Consider the following 22,350-nt stretch of genomic DNA (forward strand, 5'->3'; position numbering starts at 1 on the left):
GTTCGGGGTCTGATGATTCTTTGCATTTTAACTTTTGACACTTTTCAAACAGGAACATCATCTGTGTATAAATTAACACACGTGGATCCATTCCAGATCCTGAACAAAATAAAAATTCAAAACAGGCATAAAGTGCACCACATTTCTACATTAGGTCAAACGCCACATCAGATGTTTCTGAAAGTAGAATTTTAGTGTTAGCATAAAGAGACGACCATGAACATGTCGCTTACAGCTTTAAATTATGATTTTTATGACATACTGTATTATGGTGTTTTCTCTTTTTTTTTTTCCCCAAACCGCTTGGTGAATTTTTGTGTTTTCTTTACATAATATAATACGATTTATTTTATCTTTTTTAATTACAAACTGTGCTGTGACAGTATTAACTTAATGATTTCCAATAATATGTCATTTGTTTTACATAATAGTTCGAGGTTGTCCCCGTCTGACGCAGCAGCGGAGTGAGAGGTGTATTAAATGTATGCTTGCACTTTGACAAGCTTAATGACGATGGTTAGGCTGTTGGCTCTGTTCTGAAGTCGGTGTGCACGGTGCTGCACTCGAGCCTGTGACAGCCGATGGTTCATTTACCAATGGTAATAACTAAACAGTGAAATATATAATAATGTTAGATGCCATTTTCACTGCCCATGAGTTCTTGTACTCAGTGTTGGGCAAGCTACTTGGAAAATGTAGTGAGCTAAGCTACTAGTTACTCCACATCAAATAAAGTTTAACTATACTGAAGCTATCTCCAGTGAAATGTAGTGAGCTAAGCTACTAGTTACTCCACATCAAATAAAGTTTAACTATACTGAAGCTATCTCCAGTGAAATGTAGTGAGCTAAGCTACAGGATAATGGCAAAAGTAGTTTGCTGCTTCCAAAGCTAGTTTTATTTTTTTAACTTTATGTCAAATCAGGGTTATAATAAATGACAAGAAAAACAGGGAGGCAGTTTATTATAAGATAAGATTATAAGAAATAAACTGATGCATTTCTCTGTCTTGGCCTCTTTCAGTCGACTATCTGTCTGTCAGTCTGTCTGTTAAAAAACAGATATCCTAAAAATATTTTTCAGTCAATAAAACCACAATAAATAAAAGCAAGTCATATAAACGATAAAAATAGCAGACTTAAATTAAAACTTTTCTTTTTTGGGGGACATCAGAACATGAACATGTCCTGCAAATAACACGTGACATCAGTACGTCCCTCTCTTCCTACTAACACTGTTCTCTGTCTCTCAGCTGTGTGTGATGTCATGTTGTGACGGTTTGAAATATAAGTTTTATTTTATTTATGTTATCTTATTTTATTTTCATTTTGTTCAGTTAGGGTTGTCTTGTTTTTTCTGGGGTGCAAGACAGGTCTCTCTCCTGGCATGTGAGATTGTCAGTCAAGTTTTAGGTCGTTGAGTTTTTTTCTGTTTGTCTTTTAGTTGTTTGTTTTAAGTCAAGTCAAATTTATTTATAAAGCACATTTAAAAGTGAATAAAAGAGATACAGGTGAAGTAAAATAATAAACAAAACAAACACAGCAACCAACATAGATCGAGGCACAAGTAACCACAGAGGCAACATCAGGAGGACTCTGAAGCTTCAGTAAACAGGAACGTTTTAAGCCTTGATTTAAAGAGTCGATGGAGGGGGCAGGTCTGACAGAGGGGGGGTGCTGTTCCAGAGTGTGGGGGCTGCGACCACAGAGGCACGGTCACCCCTGAGTTTAAAATAAGTGCGTGGAACAGTTAAAGCCCTAGGTTAGCCGACCTGAGGGGTCTGGAGGTGGAGTGAGGGGTTAAAGTTCCTTCATGTAGGAGGGGGCCACTCCATTCAGGGCTTTGTATGTGAATAAAAGAAGTTTAAAATCAATACGGTGCTGCACTGGCAGCCAGTGGAGAGAGACCAGGACAGGGGTGATGTGGTCTCTCTTTCGGGTACCTGTCAAAGGTCTGGCTGCAGCGTTTTGTACTAGTTGTAAACAGGAGACAGATGACTGGTTAATTCCAGTGTAAAGAGAGTTGCAGTAGTCCAAATGGGTGGAAATGAAAGCATGGATGACTTTTTCTAGGTCCTTGAAACTCAGGAATGGTTTGATTTTTGCGACGGTGTGAAGTTGGAAAAATCTGGCTTTGACTATTGAGTCGACCTGTTTATCGAACATGAGTGCAGAATCGAAAATGACACCGAGGTTTTTGACATGCAGTGTTTTAAATCCAAAACCTCACAAAGGATGTACCTTACTAAGAAATATTGAGTGACACACAAGAATACAGTCAGGTCCATAATTATTTGGACAATGATACAGTTGTTGTCATTTTGGCTCTGTACACCACCACAATGGGTTTTAAATGAAACAATGAATACCTGCTTAAAGTGCAGACTCTCAGCTTTCATTTAAGGCTTTTTTCAAAAATGTAGTATGAACCGTGTAGGAATTACAACCATTTCTTCACACAGTCCCCCGACTTTAAGGGCTCATAAGTATTTGGACAAACTAACATAATCATCAATTAAACAGTCAGTTTTAATACTTGGTTGCAAATCCTTTACAGTCAATGACTGCCTGAAGTGTTGGACACATAGGCATCATCAGATGCTGGGTTTCTTCCCTGGTGATGCTCTGCCAGCCCTTTACTGCAGCCGTCTGCACTTCCTGCTTGTGTTTTGGGTGTTTTGCCCTCAGTTTTGGCTTCAGCAAGAGAAACGCATGCTCAATTGGATTCAGGTCAGATGATATGACTTGGCCATTGCAGAACATTCCACTTCTTTGCCTTAAAAATGTCTTTGGTTGCTTTTGCAATATGCTTCAGGTCAATGTCCATCTGCACTGTGAAGCATCGTCCAATGAGTTTTGAAGCATTTGGTTGAATCTGAGCAGATAATGGTGCCCCAAACACTTCAGCTTTCATCCTGCTGCTCTTGTCAGCAGTCACATCATCAATAAATACAAGAGAACCAGTTCCACTGGCAGCCATACATGGCCATGACATAACAGTACCTCCACCATGCTTCACTGATGAGGTGGTGTGCTTTGGATCATGAGCAGTTCCTTCCCTTCTTCCTTCTCTTGTCTTCCCATCATTCTGGTAGTTGATCTTTGTTTTATCTGTCCATAGTATGCTGTTCCACAACTGTACAGGCTTTTTAGATGGTTTTTGACAAACTCTAATCTGGCCTTCCATTTTTAAGGCTAACCAATGGTTTGCATCTTGTGATAAACCCTCTGTATTTATTCTAGTGAAGTCTTGTCTTGCTGACAAGAGCAGCAGGATGAAAGCTGAAGTGTTTGGGGCACCATTATCTGCTCAGATTCAACCAAATGCTTCAAAACTCATTGGACGATGCTTCACAGTGCAGTTGGACATTGACCTGAAGCATACTGCAAAAGCAACCAAAGACATTTTTAAGGCAAAGAAGTGGAATGTTCTGCAATGGCCAAGTCATATCATCTGACCTGAATCCAACTGAGCATGCCTTTCTCTTGCTGAAGCCAAAACTGAGGGCAAAACACCCAAAACACAAGCAGGAAGTGCAGACGGCTGCAGTAAAGGGCTGGCAGAGCATCACCAGGGAAGAAACCCAGCATCTGATGATGCCTATGTGTCCAACACTTCAGGCAGTCATTGACTGTAAAGGATTTGCAACCAAGTATTAAAACTGACTGTTTAATTGATGATTATGTTAGTTTGTCCAAATACTTATGAGCCCTTAAAGTCGGGGGACTGTGTGAAGAAATGGTTGTCATTCCTACACGGTTCATACTACATTTTTGAAAAAAGCCTTAAATGAAAGCTGAGAGTCTGCACTTTAAGCAGGTATTCATTGTTTCATTTAAAACCCATTGTGGTGGTGTACAGAGCCAAAATGACGACAACTGTATCATTGTCCAAATAATTATGGACCTGACTGTAACACAATGAGCAGCTGGATATGCAATAAATAAAGCAGAACTGATTTGAGTAAAGACATTAGAACAAATCTGGGTATATAAACGGTTGGTTCTTCAGTTGGCAGTTACACCGAGAGTAAAGCTACTGAAGACCAGCAAAATGTTTTCCTTTATTCTTTCAGGTGGGTAAATGTCACCTAAGCACCTTCAGATTTTATCAGTAGTGTACCTTTAATAGATAATGTGTTTATATAGTTTGTATTGTGCTTCTGTAACGTAAGGTAACTGCATACGAGTGGATGCAGCCGTCACTAATGCTAGCGTAGGTCCTCAGGGATTAAAGCCGTTATTACTTTAATGTTGACACTCTGACCTGTGACAGCACATTAGCTAAGGCTGTAAGGACTGTAACTGTTGGTAGCTGCTGTTGATTTTGTTTAAATATGTTGAATTATAATTTTATGGGTTATTGTTTGTTGGACGATTGAGCTAAGCTAACTAACACTAATGTCAGCTGTCACTTGTTGCCATAGCAACGGTAAACATTCACATACAGGCTAAGTGCAGAGTGCAGAATCAAGCTTCATTGTAAATATAGTTAAGACACATTGTGTTTAACACAGGATGTGGGATTCTAGCAGTTAGTAAACTTTTAGAAAAGAGCTATTTACTGTCGCTCTGACGTCAAACAATGGAGACAGGTAATAAAATACTGCGGTTATCCTATCTACACGCAACCACTGGCACCAGAGTCTTCCAAAAACTTCACCCTGGAGGGTGCCCAAAAGTGCGGTTGCGTGTGGCCAAACAGCCAAATTGCATAGAATAATACACGGTTTCAGAAGCACACGGGTCGGTGTGGACTAGGCCTCAGTTCAGTTTGTAACAAAAATGTAGCTCAGTTGGCCCAAAAACTCAGAAAGACAAAATAAAGACGATAACGAAAAAGAGTGTACTCTCAGTCTGGTCATTTTGTTAGTTACGGTCAGTCAAAGTCAGTCTGGAGATCCAGCTCTGGTTTTGCTGATGCAGGCTGCTGGTGTGGATAGTGACTGGCGTAATGAACAGATGACAGGCTGTGAATGGCAGGTGAGGATTTTAACTTTATTTTGGAGTGGAGGTTAATCGGAGGACGACTATCGCAGACGGCGGATGAAACGAGGACGGGATTGACGGCCTAACTTAAGTTTCAATATGGCGCTGTGAGCGTGCTGCTTTGGTAGAGCGCTGGCGTCAGTCATGTTACTTAGTCTCGGTTTACTTTTATCCAGACCTTTGCAGAAAAATAGTCAACTGCACTTCAATCAATCAACCAATCAATCAATTTTATTTATAAAGCCCAATATCACAAATCACAATTTGCCTCACAGGGCTTTACAGCATACGACATCCCTCTGTCCTTATGACCCTCACAGCTGATCAGGAAAAACTCCCCAAAAAAACCCTTTAACACATTTTAGAGCTTTTCCGGGGAAGAATAGGAGAATAGCTTGTAACTTCTGTGGACACGACCACGCTACTTGGTCAATGGATCAACTTCACTACTGAAAAGCTATTTGACTCACAAAGTAGTGACGTCACCACCACGCTACTGAGAAATGTAGTTACGTTAGTAACGTTGCTACTTGTAGTGACGCTACTGCCCAGCACTGCTTGTACAGAGAATGTTTAAAGTCTCTGACTGTTACGATACTACTTGTGTATTTGTTTGAATGCAGATTTTATTTGACACTGTTGTTACGTTTGAATGATGAAATGATGTCATACTGTCTGTGTTTGTCAGAACCTTTAAAATAATGGACGACGACAACAACCGCTCCCTGGAGCTGAAGGAGTTCCTAAAGGGTTTGAACGACTTCGGGATCCTGATCGAGAAACAAGAGGCCACGGCTCTCTTTCAGCGATTCGACCGCGACGGGAACGGGACCATCGACTTCGACGAGTTCCTCATCACTCTGAGGGTAAATATACAGAGAGGTGACTGTGCAGCTGAGCAGCAGTTTGTGTGTCTTAACTTCAGGTGTTCACTGCAGCCGCAGATGTCTAAAGCCAGGAAGGAGGTGGTCATGCAGGCATTTCGGAAGCTGGATAAGACAGGTGACGGGGTGATCACCATCGAAGACCTGCGGGGGGTTTATAACGCCAAGTACCACCCGAAGTACCAGAACGGGGAGTGGACAGAGGATCAAGTCTTCAGGAAGTTCCTGGACAGCTTTGACTCTCCATACGACAAAGATGGAAAGGTAATCCAGTTTTTATCTGACAGGCTGCGTCACGTCTTCATCAGGTGGTTTATGTGATGAGTTTCAGTGTCTGGAGGTCAGTGACAACATTCAGATACTGTGTAGGCCTGAAGGAAGCTGTAATCACTGAGCTCACACTGGTATGATCTCTGAAGGTGACCCAGGAGGAGTTTATGAATTATTATGCTGGTGTGAGCGCGTCCATCGACACAGACGTCTACTTTATTGTGATGATGAGAAATGCCTGGAAACTCTGACTGAGCATCGTTCTGGTAAACCAGCTTATCGTTGGGTTGGTGTGGTGGTGGAGGGAGGTGGAGGGAGGTGGAGGGAGGTGGAGGGAGGTGGAGAGTGGTGGAGGCAACAGAGGCTTATTTTTCCCCACAGACACAGCTCACTGTGCATCTGGAAATATTCTGCAGAGTATATTGTATGGTTTTTAAATTCTAACATACCACAAAGAGAAAAAGACGTGAAATAAAGTGGTGATGGAACCATACAAGATACAAACCTCAGTAGTGCAGTAGTTTGGTGGCTGTTGTTCCTCACTGTTCAGTAACTTTACCTTCAGCAGGTCGACTCTGGCTTCTCTCTGTAGTTCAGTAAAGCTCAAAATGATCCTTTTCATTTCAGTTTCTGGACTCAGACGTGTGCACTCCCCTCACTCACTGCTTCCATCCAAGTCTACAGACTTGTTTGGCCCCTCTAAAGCTCCTTTCCCACTGCACAGGAAACCACAAACACCTGCTGACATCTGGATTTGTAATGTAATGGGACAGGTTACAATCAGCGTTCGTGCCCAGGTCAGTCACGGTTATTTATGAGCTCCAGCACCGATCTGCATGGATGGAAACAGCACCGGGGTGAACACACTAATTTTACCCCTTTACCGGCGAGATGCACTGACGCACCACCACAAAGTACCATCTGTCTCCGCCCAGGCAGCTCAGACATCGACCTGAATCAGTCTGCACTGAGTCTGAAGAGAGACTGAATCAGTCAGAGATATGTGACCAGAAGTAACCACCATAAAGTTTTCACTGGCCTCTGTGCTGCTTTCTATTGTTTACTAACCTGTTGTCAGGCATGTCTGTGACGTCGACCGTGACACACCAGTAAAACATAAAAACAGAAAGGCGTTTTCGTGTGCTGCAGAGCCGTGTTCACAGCTCAGCTCTACTGCCCATGGGAAAGGAGTCCATCGACCAGTGTTTAAAAAACGTGAGCTAATTTTGGTGAAAAATGGGTATGAGAGGGATGTGGACAAATAACTAAGAGGAACAGAACACATACAGTATGTCACATTCTGCCAGTAGAAACAGTAACAAAAGACGAGCAGTGTTGTCATTGCAGTGAACGTCTCCTGGTTACAACTCCTTCAGTGTTTGTTGAGGAGCTGAATTATCCACACAGGTCTCGTCCTCTCAGAGACAAACACACCAGCTGATTTACACCAGGAAACACTCTGAAGAATGATTCATGTTAAAAATCAGTGTGTCTCTGATTAAACACACATTAGACACACAGTAAACACATTAGACACACAGTAAACACACATTAGACACACACGCATTAGACACACAGTAAACACACATTGAACACACACACATTAAACACATATTGAACACACACACATTAAACACACATTGAACACATATTAGACACACATTAGACACATTACACACACATTAAACTCACATTAAACACACGTTAGACACACATTAAACACACATTACACACACATTATACACACATCAAACACACATTAAACACACATTAAACACACATTAAACTCACATTAGACACACATTACACACACATTAAACACACATTAGACACATATTAGACACATATTAGACACACATTAAACTCACATTAGACACACATTAAACTCACATTAGACACACATTACACACACATTAAACACACATTAGACACATATTAGACACATTACACACACATTAAACTCACATTAGACACACATTAAACACACATTAGACACATATTAGACACATTACACACACATTAAACTCACATTAGACACACATTAAACACACATTAGACACACATTACACACACATTAAACACACATTAGACACATATTAGACACATTACACACACATTAAACACACATTAAACTCACATTAGACACACATTACACACACATTAAACTCACATTAGACACATATTAGACACACATTACACACACATTAAACACACATTAAACTCACATTAGACACATATTAGACACATTATACACACATTAAACACACATTAAACTCACATTAGACACACATTACACACACATTAAACTCACATTAGACACACATTAAACACACAGACACATATTAGACACATTACACACACATTAAACACACATTAAACTCACATTAGACACACATTAAACACACATTAAACTCACATTAGACACACATTACACACACATTAAACTCACATTAGACACACATTACACACACATTAAACACACATTAAACTCACATTAAACTCACATTAGACACACATTAAACACACATTAGACACATATTAGACACATTACACACACATTAAACTCACATTAGACACACATTAAACACACATTAAACTCACATTAGACACACATTACACACACATTAAACACACATTAAACTCACATTAGACACACATTAAACACACATTAGACACACATTAAACACACATTAGACACATATTAGACACATTACACACATTAAACACACATTAAACTCACATTAGACACACATTACACACACATTAAACTCACATTAAACACACATTAGACACATATTAGACACATTACACACACATTAAACACACATTAAACTCACATTAAACACACATTAGACACACATTAAACACACATTACACACATTATACACACATTAAACACACATTACACACACATTACACACACATTATACACACATTACACACACATTATACACACATCAAACACACATTAAACACACATTAGACACACATTAAACACACATTACACACACATTATACACACATTAAACACACATTACACACACATTATACACACATTAAACACACATTACACACACATTATACACACATCAAACACACATTAAACACACATTAAACTCACATTACACACACATTAAACACACATTAAACTCACATCAAACATGGCTTAATGGAGACAATTTGACACACATATGCAGCTCCATTACAGCTCACAAGGTTCACTGACAAAACAACAAAAAGTGAACCTCCACTTCAGGCTCATTTGGATGGAAGCAGCAGCTGTCTGATGATCTCTTCTTTACTTTGCACTCGTTAGTAGAACTCACACTTTGATCTTGTCGTACTGCTGTGACTCGACACTGAAATTTTTGCTCTAATCAACAGGTGACTCAAGAGGAGTTTGTCAACTATTACTGCGGAGTCAGCGCCTCCATCGACAGTGACGTCTACTTTATTCTGATGATGAAAAACGCCTGGAGGCTCTGAACACAAAGGACACTGACGAACTGTTCAGCTCCTCCCAGCTGTAAATCACTGTTAGATCATTCTCTGCATGACGTTAGCACCGTAGTTTAAAGGCAGATCATCATCAGGTCTGATGTGTTGTAGATGATCACAGGGCGACAGCATCACTTCTTAACTGTTCTGTTTTATTACATGCAACACCGTCAGCTCTGTTTAAATAAAGAACATGTTGTACAATCAGACGTTATGGTGTAGTACACACAGCTGAAATATTACAATCAGACCAGAGAGGAAATAAAGTGTACATTCTGTGTTTGTCGTTCAGCCGTCACTGTGAGGAAACATGAGGTTTAGGTTGTGTCAGATACATGAAGAAGCAGCATGGTGCTTGGTGTGGGGTCAGGTCGCTGCAGCAGCACGTGTCACCTGTCTGACCAGAACGACACGTACTGCTGGTCAGCAGAGGGAGACGAGCCTGATCCATGACGAACAACAGCTGAAGTTCTTTAACAGTTTCAGTGCAGATACGAGCAGCTTTTTTTAAAAAGACCTCGCTGGTGTTTCTGAACGTTTTAGCTCAAATCAAACAGACGGGTGACAAATTAAAAGGAAACACCTGAACGACTCAAACGCTCGACCTCTTCACCTCCGCAGGAGCGCAGCAGCAGCTCCAGACTCTGACCTGCAGCAGCTCAAACTTAGCCGGGGTTCTGATACCGGACCGCCCTGCCTCCCAGCTGGATCAGAAACCTGTCTGCTGTGAAATAGATCAGGCACAGTGTGATGCACCTTAACGCTACATCACCTCCACCCAGACTGAGGTCACTGATCTGCCAGGTAGCTTCTAAGGAAAGCCCAAAAAAAAAGAAGAGTGTAGACCTTTGTGCCAGCGCGGTGCTGAGGACATTCAAGAGGTGGTCTTTGAGGAAGTTCTAGCACTCACTTAGGTGGATCTAGGGGTGTGGTCAGGTGTGGTCCTCTAAGAGGTTCATGTGGACACTGAGGAGTTTGTAGTAGTCCTCGAGGTGGTTCTGTTGTCCATTTAAGAGGTTCTACCTGGTCCTTGTGGTTTGTCAGGTGGTTCTTCAGGTTATTCTAGTTACTTTCATCTTAATTTTCTGATGTTTAGGTTCTACATGGTTCTTGTGAACACAGAGGGTTTTGTTGTAGTCCTTTAGGTGGTTCTGGTGTCCACTGAGGAAGTTCTAATGGTCATTTAAATGGTTCTTTTGGTCTGTTAGGTGTTTTTTGTGGATACTTACTTTAATCTGTAATTACTTTGTACATCATTTTGAGAGCTGGAGGGCTTCGAACTTCCTCAAAGGTTTGGATTAAGGCTTTGAGGTGGTTCCACTGGTCCTTTTGGTGGTTCTAATGGTTTGTTTGGTTGTTATGGTCATGTATGTTTATGTGATACCAGTGGTCGCTGAGGAGGTTCTAGGAATCATTAAGGTCGTTCTAGTGGTCATTGACAAAGCTCTGTGGTTCTTGTGGTCTGTCAGGTAGATCTTCAGGTTACTCTAGTTACTTTAAACTGTCATTAATTTGTACATTATTTAGGTATCTTAGGGCTTACAACCTCCTCAAAGGTTTGGGTTTAGATGTAAGGAGGTTCAACTCATCCTTAAGGTGGTTCTAGAGGTCATTTAAGGGGTTCTATATGATTCTTGTTGTGTGTCAGGGGGTTGTTACGTTCACTGAGAAGATTCTAGGGCTCATTTATATGATGGTAGCCATCACTGAGGAGGTTCTAGGAATCCTCAGGGTGGTTCTAGTGGCCATTTGAGAGGTTCTTTGTGGTTCTTGTGGTCTGTTAAGTGGTTTTTGTGGTTACTTTAATCTGTCATTAATTTGTACATCATTTAGGGATCTTAGGGCTCAGAGCTAGAGGGCTTAGAACTTCCTCAGAGGTTTGGGTTTTAGGGGGTTCATTTCATTTCATTTGTTTATTGTCATTTGCATGCTTGCACATGAAACAAAATTCCCTCTGTCCCTCTGTGTCACGATCGTACCATTTATACAGAACAATGAGGCGGCATGTCGGCGTGACCTTCCTTGAACAGGCGGTGTAAAACTCTATGACGAGGAGAACTGAAGGTGTTCTAGTGGAACAACACTTAAGTAACTCACCTCAGACGGAGATTTATTTTCATTTGTCACCCATCTGTGAGTCGTTGGACGACCCTCCAACTGAATCTTTTTATTTGGTTGCTTCACTACAGAGAACATGGCGCTCAGCTGAAAGATGAGCTGAGCCTTAACCAGTGCCGTCTGGACGCTCTCTGGAGACACTTCTCTGTGATTTGTAGTAAAACCTGCAGAAACACAGCAGCTGACTGTATGAGGAGGTCTGTCAGTATACAATGTGCCATATATGATTCAGATATACTTGATACAATCGTACAGCGTCAAAAGCAACAAAATAAACATAAAGCTACATTTCCGTCTCTCTGGGTCAACAGCCCACATTTAACAAACTGCTACTGTCACACTCTGGACTCCAGAGAGAGATAAAAATAAAATATCTCCACTTTTACTCGCTGAAGGAAAAATAAAAACTCTGCTGCACAGACTTTGACCATTTAAAAAACTGGAGACATCAAGGGGTGAATAAAATCAACTCTGACCTGCTGGTGGCGCTACAGGAAAAGTGAAAGGATCACTGAGAGTCAGTGAGACCGTGAAGACCCGTCCAACACTGTCCAGGAAATGTTGCTAATATTTCACTAAAAAAAACACACCACCTCATGGTGGTGTTCGAGGGTTCATCCTCTGGCCAATGCCGTCTGTGCAGGATGTTATAGTCACAACAATTAACACAAAATCAGCCAATCCCTGTGAATTTTGAGCGGTCACTGAAACTTAACCACAAATTTGACTATTAACATCTGATTTCATGGTGGAGCTGCGTGCAGGACAGGAGCTCAGGGTCACACACACAGTGACAGGGCTAACTGTTAGCATCACGTGGCTAACGTGACCTAACGGTTATTAACAGGTTTAATGACAGAGTCGAGCTGTTTTGGTGTCAGCTCGGTGTCTGATGTTCTCAGCAGGAGAGGAGCAGCTTATGGAGACGCTCCTGCAGCTCTGCGTCAAACACCATCAGCAGCTGATTGTTGGTGATCAGCTGTTGATGCAGACACCCCCCATCTCCGCAAATCACGAATAGATTCTAATTCTGTGGGAAACACTGAGCGCTCACGATAATGAGCTCCGAATCAGAAACAGCATCACAGCTACTCTTGTAATTTCCACTTGCCCAAAAATTGAACTGCAAAAAAAGGCCAAAAGAAGTTGTAAAGAATTTTTTGAAATGAGAAATATCAGGCCGCAACAATCCCAAACACAGCCTGCGAAATCCTGGACAGACTGACGAAGTGAACATCTGTGAAACGTTGATGGAAATAGAGATATTCCAGAGTGGATCAGAGACGTGGACTGACTGACACTGAAGGACAGTTAATCATTTTGTGGCCGGTCAGAGTTTCCGTCCATCACTGTCCCTCTTCGTCCTTCTGACCTACTTGATCTGATAAAAACTGGACATGGTGACGTAAGCCTCTGCCTCATTCCCTCCGCCGCTGCGCTCAGGCTGAGGTGTGTGAGCTCTCTCCTCGGGCGGCTGCACTTGGACGGGGGACGGACTGGTGCTCTGGAGGGCGTCCTCTCCATCGGAGGAGCTCCGGCTCAGCAGGGCAGACAGCTCCAGCTCCTCTGTGCTGACGCTGGTGGTGCTCCTGGAGGAGTCAGAGCTGTGGGAAGAGCCGGGAAATTCGGAGTGAGCACCGTCAGCGGCTGCAGCAGCGATCGAAGTTTCCTCACACGGCTGCTCCTCCATCTTCTCCACTTTAAGAGCGCTGAACACTTCAGGTTTGAAGTTCAACAGGAGGCCCTGAAACAAACAGGACAGATCCCATCAGTGTGTGGAGCATCAGTCAGAGCGGTCTGAACATCACCTCATCTCAGATCAGATGTTCTCCTCTGACATCACTGCACTCACAGTTTGTTCGTTTAGTCATGTTTAACCCTGTTGAAGCGGTCCTCCAGTGCCTACGGTGGTATTTCTGCTTACCGTGTCATTTCCTGGAGTGTCTTCAAATGCTTCCTAAAATCTGTACAATTATGTTTCTGATATGAATGTAATGATTAAATGATATATTTTGGTGGTTTGAGTTGAAGGTGTGAGAAAGAATAGTATCAGTAACATTGTTAACACTGTGCTACATTACAGAGAAATACAAACCGTACTAATGAACCTTCATTAATAGAGGCCTATATTTTATCTCCAAGTGCACGTCACACACTGAGCGAGCCGCCTGTTAATGACGCTGTGGGCTAATGGGCATGTAGCTACTTCCATGTTTCACATGATACGTCATGTTTGTAGTCGACCGATGAAGATGAGTTTACATATCACCTTGGGTTCGTCCTTCACCTTCTCAAAATGATCCCACACTTTGGATTTCCTGCCCGACATGTTATTAACTAGCCTGTGGAATAACCACAGGTACCAGCCCTGGAAAGTAGGGGCTGTACACCTGCTGCGTCTTTAACCACCTGGGAAACATGAGGTTGGGTGCTGGGCGTAACCTTAACAAGCATCATGTCGCCTGTTGACCTGAGCTGTTTATAAGTGTGTAGGCCTATCGTCAGTGGGACAGATGTGAAGCTCTGGGCAGCCCTGCACTAACATGATCATCTTTTATCAAACTGAATATTTACAGAAGAAGAGAAAGATATCTGTCGGCTGTGATTGGTTTGTAACATGACTCCTGTCTGACTGCTGAGCGTGGCCTCTTTTAGACAGCGTGCAGCAGTTCTTCTTCTTCTCTGTGTTTATTGGCGGCTCACAAACCAAATGTGTGTGTGTCTGTGTGTGTATACTTATGTATCTCTATGTGGGGTGGGAGGGTTGGGTTTTCTCTTTTCTTTTTTGTTTTCTGTTTTGGTTCTTTGTTGTTTTTAACCTCTGTGAGGCACTTTGTGTTACTGTCGTATGAAAAGTGTCATATAAATAAAGTTGATTTGATTTGAAATATAAAGCTACATGTACATCCACCCACTGTGCCAGGGGGTAGGTGCTGCCCTTGTTAAGTCAATGAACGCAGTCCGACTTCCTTTTATTGGCTATAATTTAAATTATCAGAGTAATGCATAATTATGAAAAATGTCCCATCATGCACCCCATTAAGGATCAATAAAGTGACTATTTTAGTACAAACTGTGCGCTGCGGCACTTGGAGTTAGTATTCCTGAATGCACCCCTAATTCTGACCACGAGAGGACGCTGTGGTTGTTTTTCTGATGAGGACAGTCTCACAGTAAAATGACTCACTTTATTTGGCTTGCAGATCTGCACCAGCGTGTGTTTGGGGTGCGGGATGCTCGGCCACATGTAGGTAAAAATTCTGCAAAGGAATGAAAAGAGAAATATTAATATATGACTCATGTGTGAACAAACTGACTCTACGACAAGAAAGCAGAGACGTCATACTTGTTTTTCCAGAAGAAAATAACACTTAAAGGCACCACCAGCAAAACGACAAAACACAGAAGCAGTCTGTACGTCTCCCGTCTCCCGTCCATCTGTTTTTCTTCTCCTGGAGGAAAACAAGAGCACAGAGTCAGATGAGGTCGTTATTCTGATGTGAGCGTGAACAGGATTTGTTCTCACCAGCGGGAGTAAAGAAGCTGTACGTTTCACTCCACTCGCTCCAGGTACCCTGCCAACCTTTCACTGGTAACGCTCGCACTTTGACATGATACTCGGTGTGTTTGCGGAGGTGCTGCATGTCGATCTTTAGAGTGTCCAATGAGAAGTTTTGAGGCTGTGGTCAAACAGGAAGTACAGCTCAGTCACTGCTGAACATCGTCAGAGGAAGAAATAAAAACTGCAGCAACACAAATCAAATGATGTTACTATTGTTCTGCCGGGGCTCTGGATGAGCAGCTGGAAGAGTTGGTTGTCGAGTGTCAGGTAGTCTTTGTGGTACGGAGTCTGAATACGAATCACAGCCTGGTTTGACTCGTGGTCGAAAGTCACGTTCTTCACCTGAGGACTTCTCGGTTTGACTGCAGGGACACAACAAACAATCACGAGACATCTGAGACATAAAATCACCTTGTAAAGACTCAGATTGAAATCTGTTGGATTGTGTTGATGTGTTTCTGTTCATGGCCTCCAGAGGATGATCCTCTTGTTCCGACGGTCCATTGTCCCAAAATCTGTATTTGATGTTTTTCTCGTCAAAAAGCCAATAAGATTTATATCTGTCTGTCTGTCTGTCTCTGTCTGTCTGTCTGTCTGTCACCATGACGACAAACTGTCCCTTACCTTAACTTTTTTTTAACCCAAACCATTCTGTAAACCGTACCTTAACCAAAGAGTCACATCAAACCATGTAGTGATTACTCAACAGGCCTAACAGGCACAGGCCCAGGGGCCCAAAGTGTCAGGGGCCCCTGGGCCTGTGCCTGCGAAATGTCACTTAAAAACTGAAAATGACCACAAAGAGACATAAAATTAGCTCCAAGAGAAACAAACTGAGTCAGTGATAATGAGTTTTCCAGCTCTGCAGGAGGGACTCACCTATTTTCTTCAGGTCCACCATGGTTGTGGTCGAGCTTCCTGTCTTCAGGTGGACGGACACGTTGAAGTCAAGGACAAGAAGCAGATCTTTGGAGGTGACTGTGTCTCCAGGAACCTTCAAACACTTCTCTTCTTTTTTATTTCCACTCCAGTCGAAGTAGCTGTGAACAGACGAGCAGAGCCGTGGCTCAGTGACTGAACGTCCTCTGAACGCTGCTGATGTCACACCTACACATGACGGATAAAAGCCATTACCACACTGTCATCCTGTCTATGACATCAGCCTCTTCGTCTTCATCGTCCTCACTGTCGCTCCGGCCTCCGACCAGTTTACAGCTCAGACTACTTCCTGCCATCAGGATGTCAGAGGTGCAGCTGACTCTGGGCTCTGACAGGAAACACACAGATTCATTAGCGACGTCACATCCTGTCCCAGTGTCACACTCACGGTGGACAGGAAGGAAGTCATGGAGCATTAAAGGAACACAGTGGCCATTTGGTTGTCAGTTCTTCGCCACCTGTGACGTTGAATTCATGAAGGAAAGAGAGAATTCAGAAAAGGTGAGTGTTGCTGATGAAGTGCAGTAAATGGGGTGCGCCTTTACCTGCAGGTGCCCCACATCAGAACAACAGTCAGATGTTCAGGACGCCACCAACACGTGACTTTTACACCAAAACACTGAAACATGATTTACAATCGGTCACCTTTCAGCCGACAGGAAGTAACAGCACCAGATCGACAAGGTGTGCGTCAGCAGGGCAGGACAAATATGACGTTTGGATGAGGTGTTCTGCGTGCGCCCCACGGCGGGAGATTTAGGCTGTCTTCAGATATTTTTGTAAACAGAAATTTTCCTTTACTTTCAGGCCTCTCGTCCACACAAACACTCTCCGAGCTGAAAATTGATCAAAACTCTGTTTCCTGTTGAGTGGACGTGTAAAACTGAGCATTTGGAAAATTTGGGGAAAAAAATCACACATGCCTACTGATGCTTTGAGCAAACACTGGAAACAATGGCGGACTACTGGTTTGTTAGCGTTTTGTCAGTACTGCTCGGTCTAATGATGACTTTACACCTAAACTCACCACTTCACAAACAAACAGAGGCGTCTGCTGCACCTGAGGGTTTGTGGTTTAAAGTGCATCAGAAGCGATGGTTTTGGCTCAGGACCGGTGAAACCAGCAGACGATGGGACACTTTCAGAGTGGGACTGTTGATGATGAGGAGTGGAAGGAAAACTTTCACATGTCCAGACAATCACTCGTCTGTTTCAGTGAGTTTCTTCGTCCTTAAACTGGATGGGAATCAGCGGTGATGGGGGTTTGGTTTTTTCAAGATATAATTTTAATTGACAGGACAGCTAAGTGTGAAGGGCGGAGAAAGAGAGAGAGAGAGAGAGAGAGAGAGAGAGGGAGGGACAAGATGCAGCAAAGGGCCACAGCCAACAAACAGGCGGTGAAAATTATATTTAGATGATCATATTGACATCGCACAATCTTTCACCACAGTTTCAATGTTTCTATCTGTAAGTATTTAATTTTGACTCAACACTTCCTGTTTCCGTTTCAAAATAAAAGTCCCCTGACAACATTTCTGTGAACAGAATCCCTTCATTTGTTACCACAAGGCAGTGGAGCCGATACGTTTCAGTTCTAGTCAATGTGTGTGTTTCCACCGGCTGTGGCTGTGTTGCGTTCCGTCACAGCTCCGGAGCCCTCCGCAACAGATACGCAGCACTTCTGTTTTTGCCGGACGCCGGAGCACAACGCAGCAATTCAGCACAGAGCAGATCGTGCGGGGCAGGAAGTCGTGCACAGAAACAAAATAAAACATCTGGTTAATTTTCAAAATAAAATACACAGTGTTCACGGCGGATCATATTTCCCTGCACTAAACCTTGAAAACATCATAATGGGCAGAGGCAGGCCTGAAGTCAACAGGTCAGAGGTTTTCAGACGTCATTTCACCCCGTAAACACCATGGACGAGGAGATGTTAATCATGGCAGTGCACCGAGATGTCTTCCGGCAGAGCTGCACCGCTCCACACAGCAAACGCAGCCGGTGGGTATTGACAGACAGCGGAGCACGCAGCGGATAACCAGCGCTGCCGTTCCGCCACGGACACGCATCCAGTGGAAATCCAGCGTAAATTAAAGAAAAAGAACAGCAGCTGTTGACAGTTTGCGGCTAACTCAAAGAAGAAGAAGAGCAGCTGTTGGCATTTAACAGCTTCATCATCCTCCTTAAATATAAACCATCCTCAATGGGTCCAATCAAAGTCTTGTCACATTTTTTTATGTGCATGTGCAGCAGTAAATAAATATTCTTTTCACTCAGAATGAGTCTCTGCTGATTGAATGATGTCAGGGGGACATAGAGACAGAGACAGAGAAATAGAGAAGCTCAGTGGGATCACAGTGCGGTGGACAAATGTTTGAGTTTGTCATTATGACTTTAAAAGTGACTTTATAGTCTGAATTTGTTGATAAAAGTTTCATTTCTGAGAGCAAATACTTGATTTGTTTATAATCATCAAAACCCCAAATGAATATGTTGACATGGATCCACATTTATCTAGAAATGAGCTGTCATGACATCTGACTGATTCTGAAAGAGCACGCCACAAATGTGTTTACAGGTTCTGTGACCAGGGCCGGGCCCAGTATCGAGCCCTGAGGTTTACCACAAGAAAGTTTCACAGACAAGGAAGTGGAGTTCAACAGAAAAACACAGCAGCAACAGCAGCAGCAGAGATCATCTGTCTTGATTCCACTCAGTCTTTGCCTACATTACCCACAGTGCTCCTCTCTTCTCTGACAGCTGTGTGGGATTGTGGTGTGTTAGCAGCAGTGGTTCATGTTTCCTGCAGCAGAGACGAGCAGCATTTCTTTCTGACTCCACACCTCCAGATTTTTTTTACTTGTCAGACTTGTAGTCTTCAGCTGATAATGAGTCACGTAACATCACTGGAGGACGTTTATCAAACATCACACAGCTCCCTCTCAGAGGAGATGCTGAACTCTTTACAGTCTTGTTAAAAATGTGCGGTAACACTCCACAGCACCTGCACACACAGTGACTGGGAGTTCCTCTTTAAAACCTTTTCTAGTCTCTCGTCAGTTACGTTTTCTCCACATTAAAACCACAAGTTTAGTTTTACTTCAGTTTGTCTTTGGTTCAGACAGAAATATCTCAACAACTCCTGGACAGCAGTGGCGTCTGAAGCTTTCCAAATGTGGGGGGGGCAATAACAGAGGGGGTCTGGGGGTCGGCCCCTGGAAAAGTTTTCTAAAGAAATAGATGTCATTTCCTGCATTCTGGTGCATTCTCACAGGTTTTAAATAGCTTTGGTTCTATTAAAGGATGGTAAAGTTTCATCAAAGGAAAGAGACTACGACAACAATTCAGTGACAAATTTAGAGGCAGCTGCAGAGCCAGGAATGACCTTTGCATGTAAATATTAGCAGTAAATTTCTGATTCTGAATTAGGTTTGATTTTAAACAATCTTGTGTTTGCAGCAGAGGTGAGACAGCAAACAATACTGCATTAATCTCTGTCAGTGGGGAGACAAAGGGGAAGAGTTAATAAATCCACAAAGATAAATAGAGAGAGAGGTGGACGAATAGATAGATAGATAGATAGATAGATAGATAGATAGATAGATAGATATCACTATATACATTTTTCATATCATGTTAAAAATGATAGCGTATTTTCAGGAACATGATATGACACAACACAAATCAGACTATAAATCATAAACTGTCTAATTGTTCCCAAAACTGCAGGATATGTTTAAATTCTAATATTGGACTGTTTTGAAATGGGTCCATGGGGGACGCCGCCAGCACCAAACAAGTGGCCTCTCACAAAATGTGTCCATAAATCAAAAACAGTTTGGTCAAACTTTTCCAAACTCAGGAGGTTTTTAATTCAAGTGTTAAAGTTCCCAAAATGCCTCTGTCCTGATCAGCAGGGACAAACAGTGTGAAGAGGACAGGCGGGGACGGCTCAGATTTGGACGTGAATGAATGTCTGTCTGATGGTCATAAAACCTGTGGGTGTACTGTGAACTTCATGCTGGCTTGAACCCTGTAATCAGCACATGTGGCTTCATTCTGTCGATTATCTTCATCCTTCGGTCTAAGCACGTCTGACGCAGGTGGAAAACAGACGTCACAAGTTCTGAGGTCATGTCTGAGCGAATCTCTTCCAGCCAACACGACATATGACGTCATCAACACGCTAACCTTCCCACCCCCACCATCCCCACACTGCACAGTGACACACACATCATGATAACATCTGCTCAGATGAGCTGTCACTCAGTTTTTCACTCTGACGCTGTGTTCTGGGGAATAACAGCACCTGCACCACAGCAGATAACCATCAACAACACCGAGACGCCGCCTCACATCTGCTCACTGCCACGTCACCGCCGGCCTCAGCTGACCGGGACTGATACACAACATGAGTTTTCTTTGTTTCGTCACATATAAAACAGATTCAGTTACAGAGTCAGCATGTCACATGACCAACATTTACAGCAGACAGTTTTTATCAGGATGAACTGAAGTCGTTTTCAAAGTTTGGCTCGTCTGTGACGTGCTATCTGAAAGAAAACAGGACTTTATGACCTGTAAATGTTGAATGACCTGCACTCGTACAGCAGGTTTCTGGTCCTCCCACCTCTCAAGGTGCTTTCACACTGTCACATTCACACACACTCACACACTGATGAACAGCCATCAGGAGCAGTTTGGGGTCCAGTTCACCTCAGAGCTCAAAGGGTTAAATGCTTGTGAACGGCATCTGAGATCCTGTAAAACGGGTTGTTTTTTTCCAGTGTTTGGGAAATAATCTCGTCACCAGGACAGTTTGAGTCCTTCAGTGTTAGTTGTTGTCAGATTGGTGTTAAGCTTCAGTCTAACTGTCCCTCAGCTGTCGGAGCTCTGAACTCTTGGCTCAGTGACTTTGAGTTGTTGGACACTTGTTGAGTGACGATTGGATCAGGATCAGGTACCGACCCACAGGTGCAGAGACTCACCTCAGATATGTGGTTCTAACTCTGATGAACACTGACTGAGCTCTGGAGGATGAAGTGATCACAGATGTGTCTCTGCAGTCACAGATAAGAAACAGGTGAGCAGATGCTCCAGATGAAATGATCCTCTCACCCATGTCCGTGTCTCCATCTCCGCTCTGAGCCCGAGTCCCAGCCGACAGCAGCAGCAGCAGCAGCAGCAGCGGTGCAGCGATCCAGCAGCCAAGCAGCATCTCCTCAGTCAGAACGCTGATCTCAGCAGCTGACGGCTTTTCTGTCAGCCACAGAGGAAGGAGGAGTGGCCTCTGTGCAGAGGAAGAGGAGGAGGAGGAAGGTGCTGACAGGATGTAAATCAGAAAACATCTTTGCAGGTTGTGTGCAGAGCTGAAAACACAGGCAGTAAACACACACCCTTCAGTCACAGATCACACACACTGACTTCCATTAAACTAAATGTTGTCTGACATCTTTCTTTAAAGTCCACTGAGACGCTCCTCTCTCTGAACATGTCCCCGTCCAGTCTCTTTACCCCTGATCCCCCTCTGAGTCAGTTAACAAGGAGAACCTGCTGAGTCCTGATCCGATTCTTCTGGTGTCCTGCATCATTCAGCTGCACCCCAACGCCTGCAGCTCATGTAACTGATGAATACTGTTTTATCAATAACCATTTTTTCCATAACGTAAACGGAACGATGACGAGCTAAAAATAGATCCTGATGATGAAAACATTGAGGTCGTCGAAATCTGGTGCTTGGGCAGTGACTTGTGGCGTCAGAAACCAGCAAGTAAACATATGATATGTAGCTGGTTGCCGCTGTAGTTAAATGGCACCTGGTGGGCGAACACAGCGGGACAAGGACGAAGGTTAAGGCAGCAAAAGTCTGACTGGGGCAGCGTTGACCCTGGAGGGCGGTGTTCACTTCCTGTGAGACTGTAAAGCCAAACCCTGTTCTGTTGTCCTAAACCCAACCACACATATGTGTGTGTGTTGGCTAAACGTAACCAGGTGTGTGTGTTGGCTAAATGTAACCAGGTGTGTGTGTTGGCTAAACGTAACCAGGTGTGTGTGTTGGCTAAACGTAACCTCATGTGTGTGTGTTGGC

The 22,350-nt window shown here is 43.2% G+C and overlaps 2 protein-coding genes across 5 annotated transcripts in view; one reads left to right on the forward strand and one right to left on the reverse strand.

Annotated features, from left to right (window-relative positions):
* Window positions 1-9,849, forward strand: part of capslb (calcyphosine-like b) — a 31,995-nt gene extending 22,146 nt beyond the window's left edge. Inside the window, exons 3-6 of one of the 4 annotated variants that reach the window (XM_033647635.2) lie at window positions 5,677-5,854; window positions 5,927-6,136; window positions 6,292-6,408; window positions 9,527-9,849. In XM_033647635.2, coding sequence (XP_033503526.1) covers window positions 5,677-5,854; window positions 5,927-6,136; window positions 6,292-6,393 — 490 coding nt within the window. In that variant the 3' untranslated portion in view covers window positions 6,394-6,408; window positions 9,527-9,849. Of the gene's footprint in view, window positions 1-5,676; window positions 6,137-6,291; window positions 6,409-9,526 lie in introns of all 4 variants that reach the window. The other 3 variants (XM_078161890.1, XM_033647636.2, XM_078161889.1) reach the window with 3 other exon arrangements.
* A 670-nt stretch (window positions 9,850-10,519) lies between these two features.
* On the reverse strand, window positions 10,520-21,651 carry il7r (interleukin 7 receptor). Its single transcript, XM_033647634.2, has 8 exons — window positions 21,381-21,651; window positions 16,455-16,587; window positions 16,200-16,360; window positions 15,531-15,682; window positions 15,285-15,438; window positions 15,105-15,210; window positions 14,946-15,018; window positions 10,520-13,502 (listed from the first exon to the last, which is right to left on the reverse strand). The coding sequence occupies exons 1-8, from the start codon at window positions 21,478-21,480 to the stop codon at window positions 13,131-13,133; spliced, it is 1,251 nt and encodes a 416-aa protein (XP_033503525.1). The 5' UTR covers window positions 21,481-21,651; the 3' UTR covers window positions 10,520-13,130.
* Window positions 21,652-22,350: the final 699 nt, after the last annotated feature.

The sequence above is a fragment of the Epinephelus lanceolatus genome, chromosome 19 (assembly GCF_041903045.1).
Source record: "Epinephelus lanceolatus isolate andai-2023 chromosome 19, ASM4190304v1, whole genome shotgun sequence".
Lineage (NCBI taxonomy): Eukaryota > Metazoa > Chordata > Actinopteri > Perciformes > Serranidae > Epinephelus > Epinephelus lanceolatus.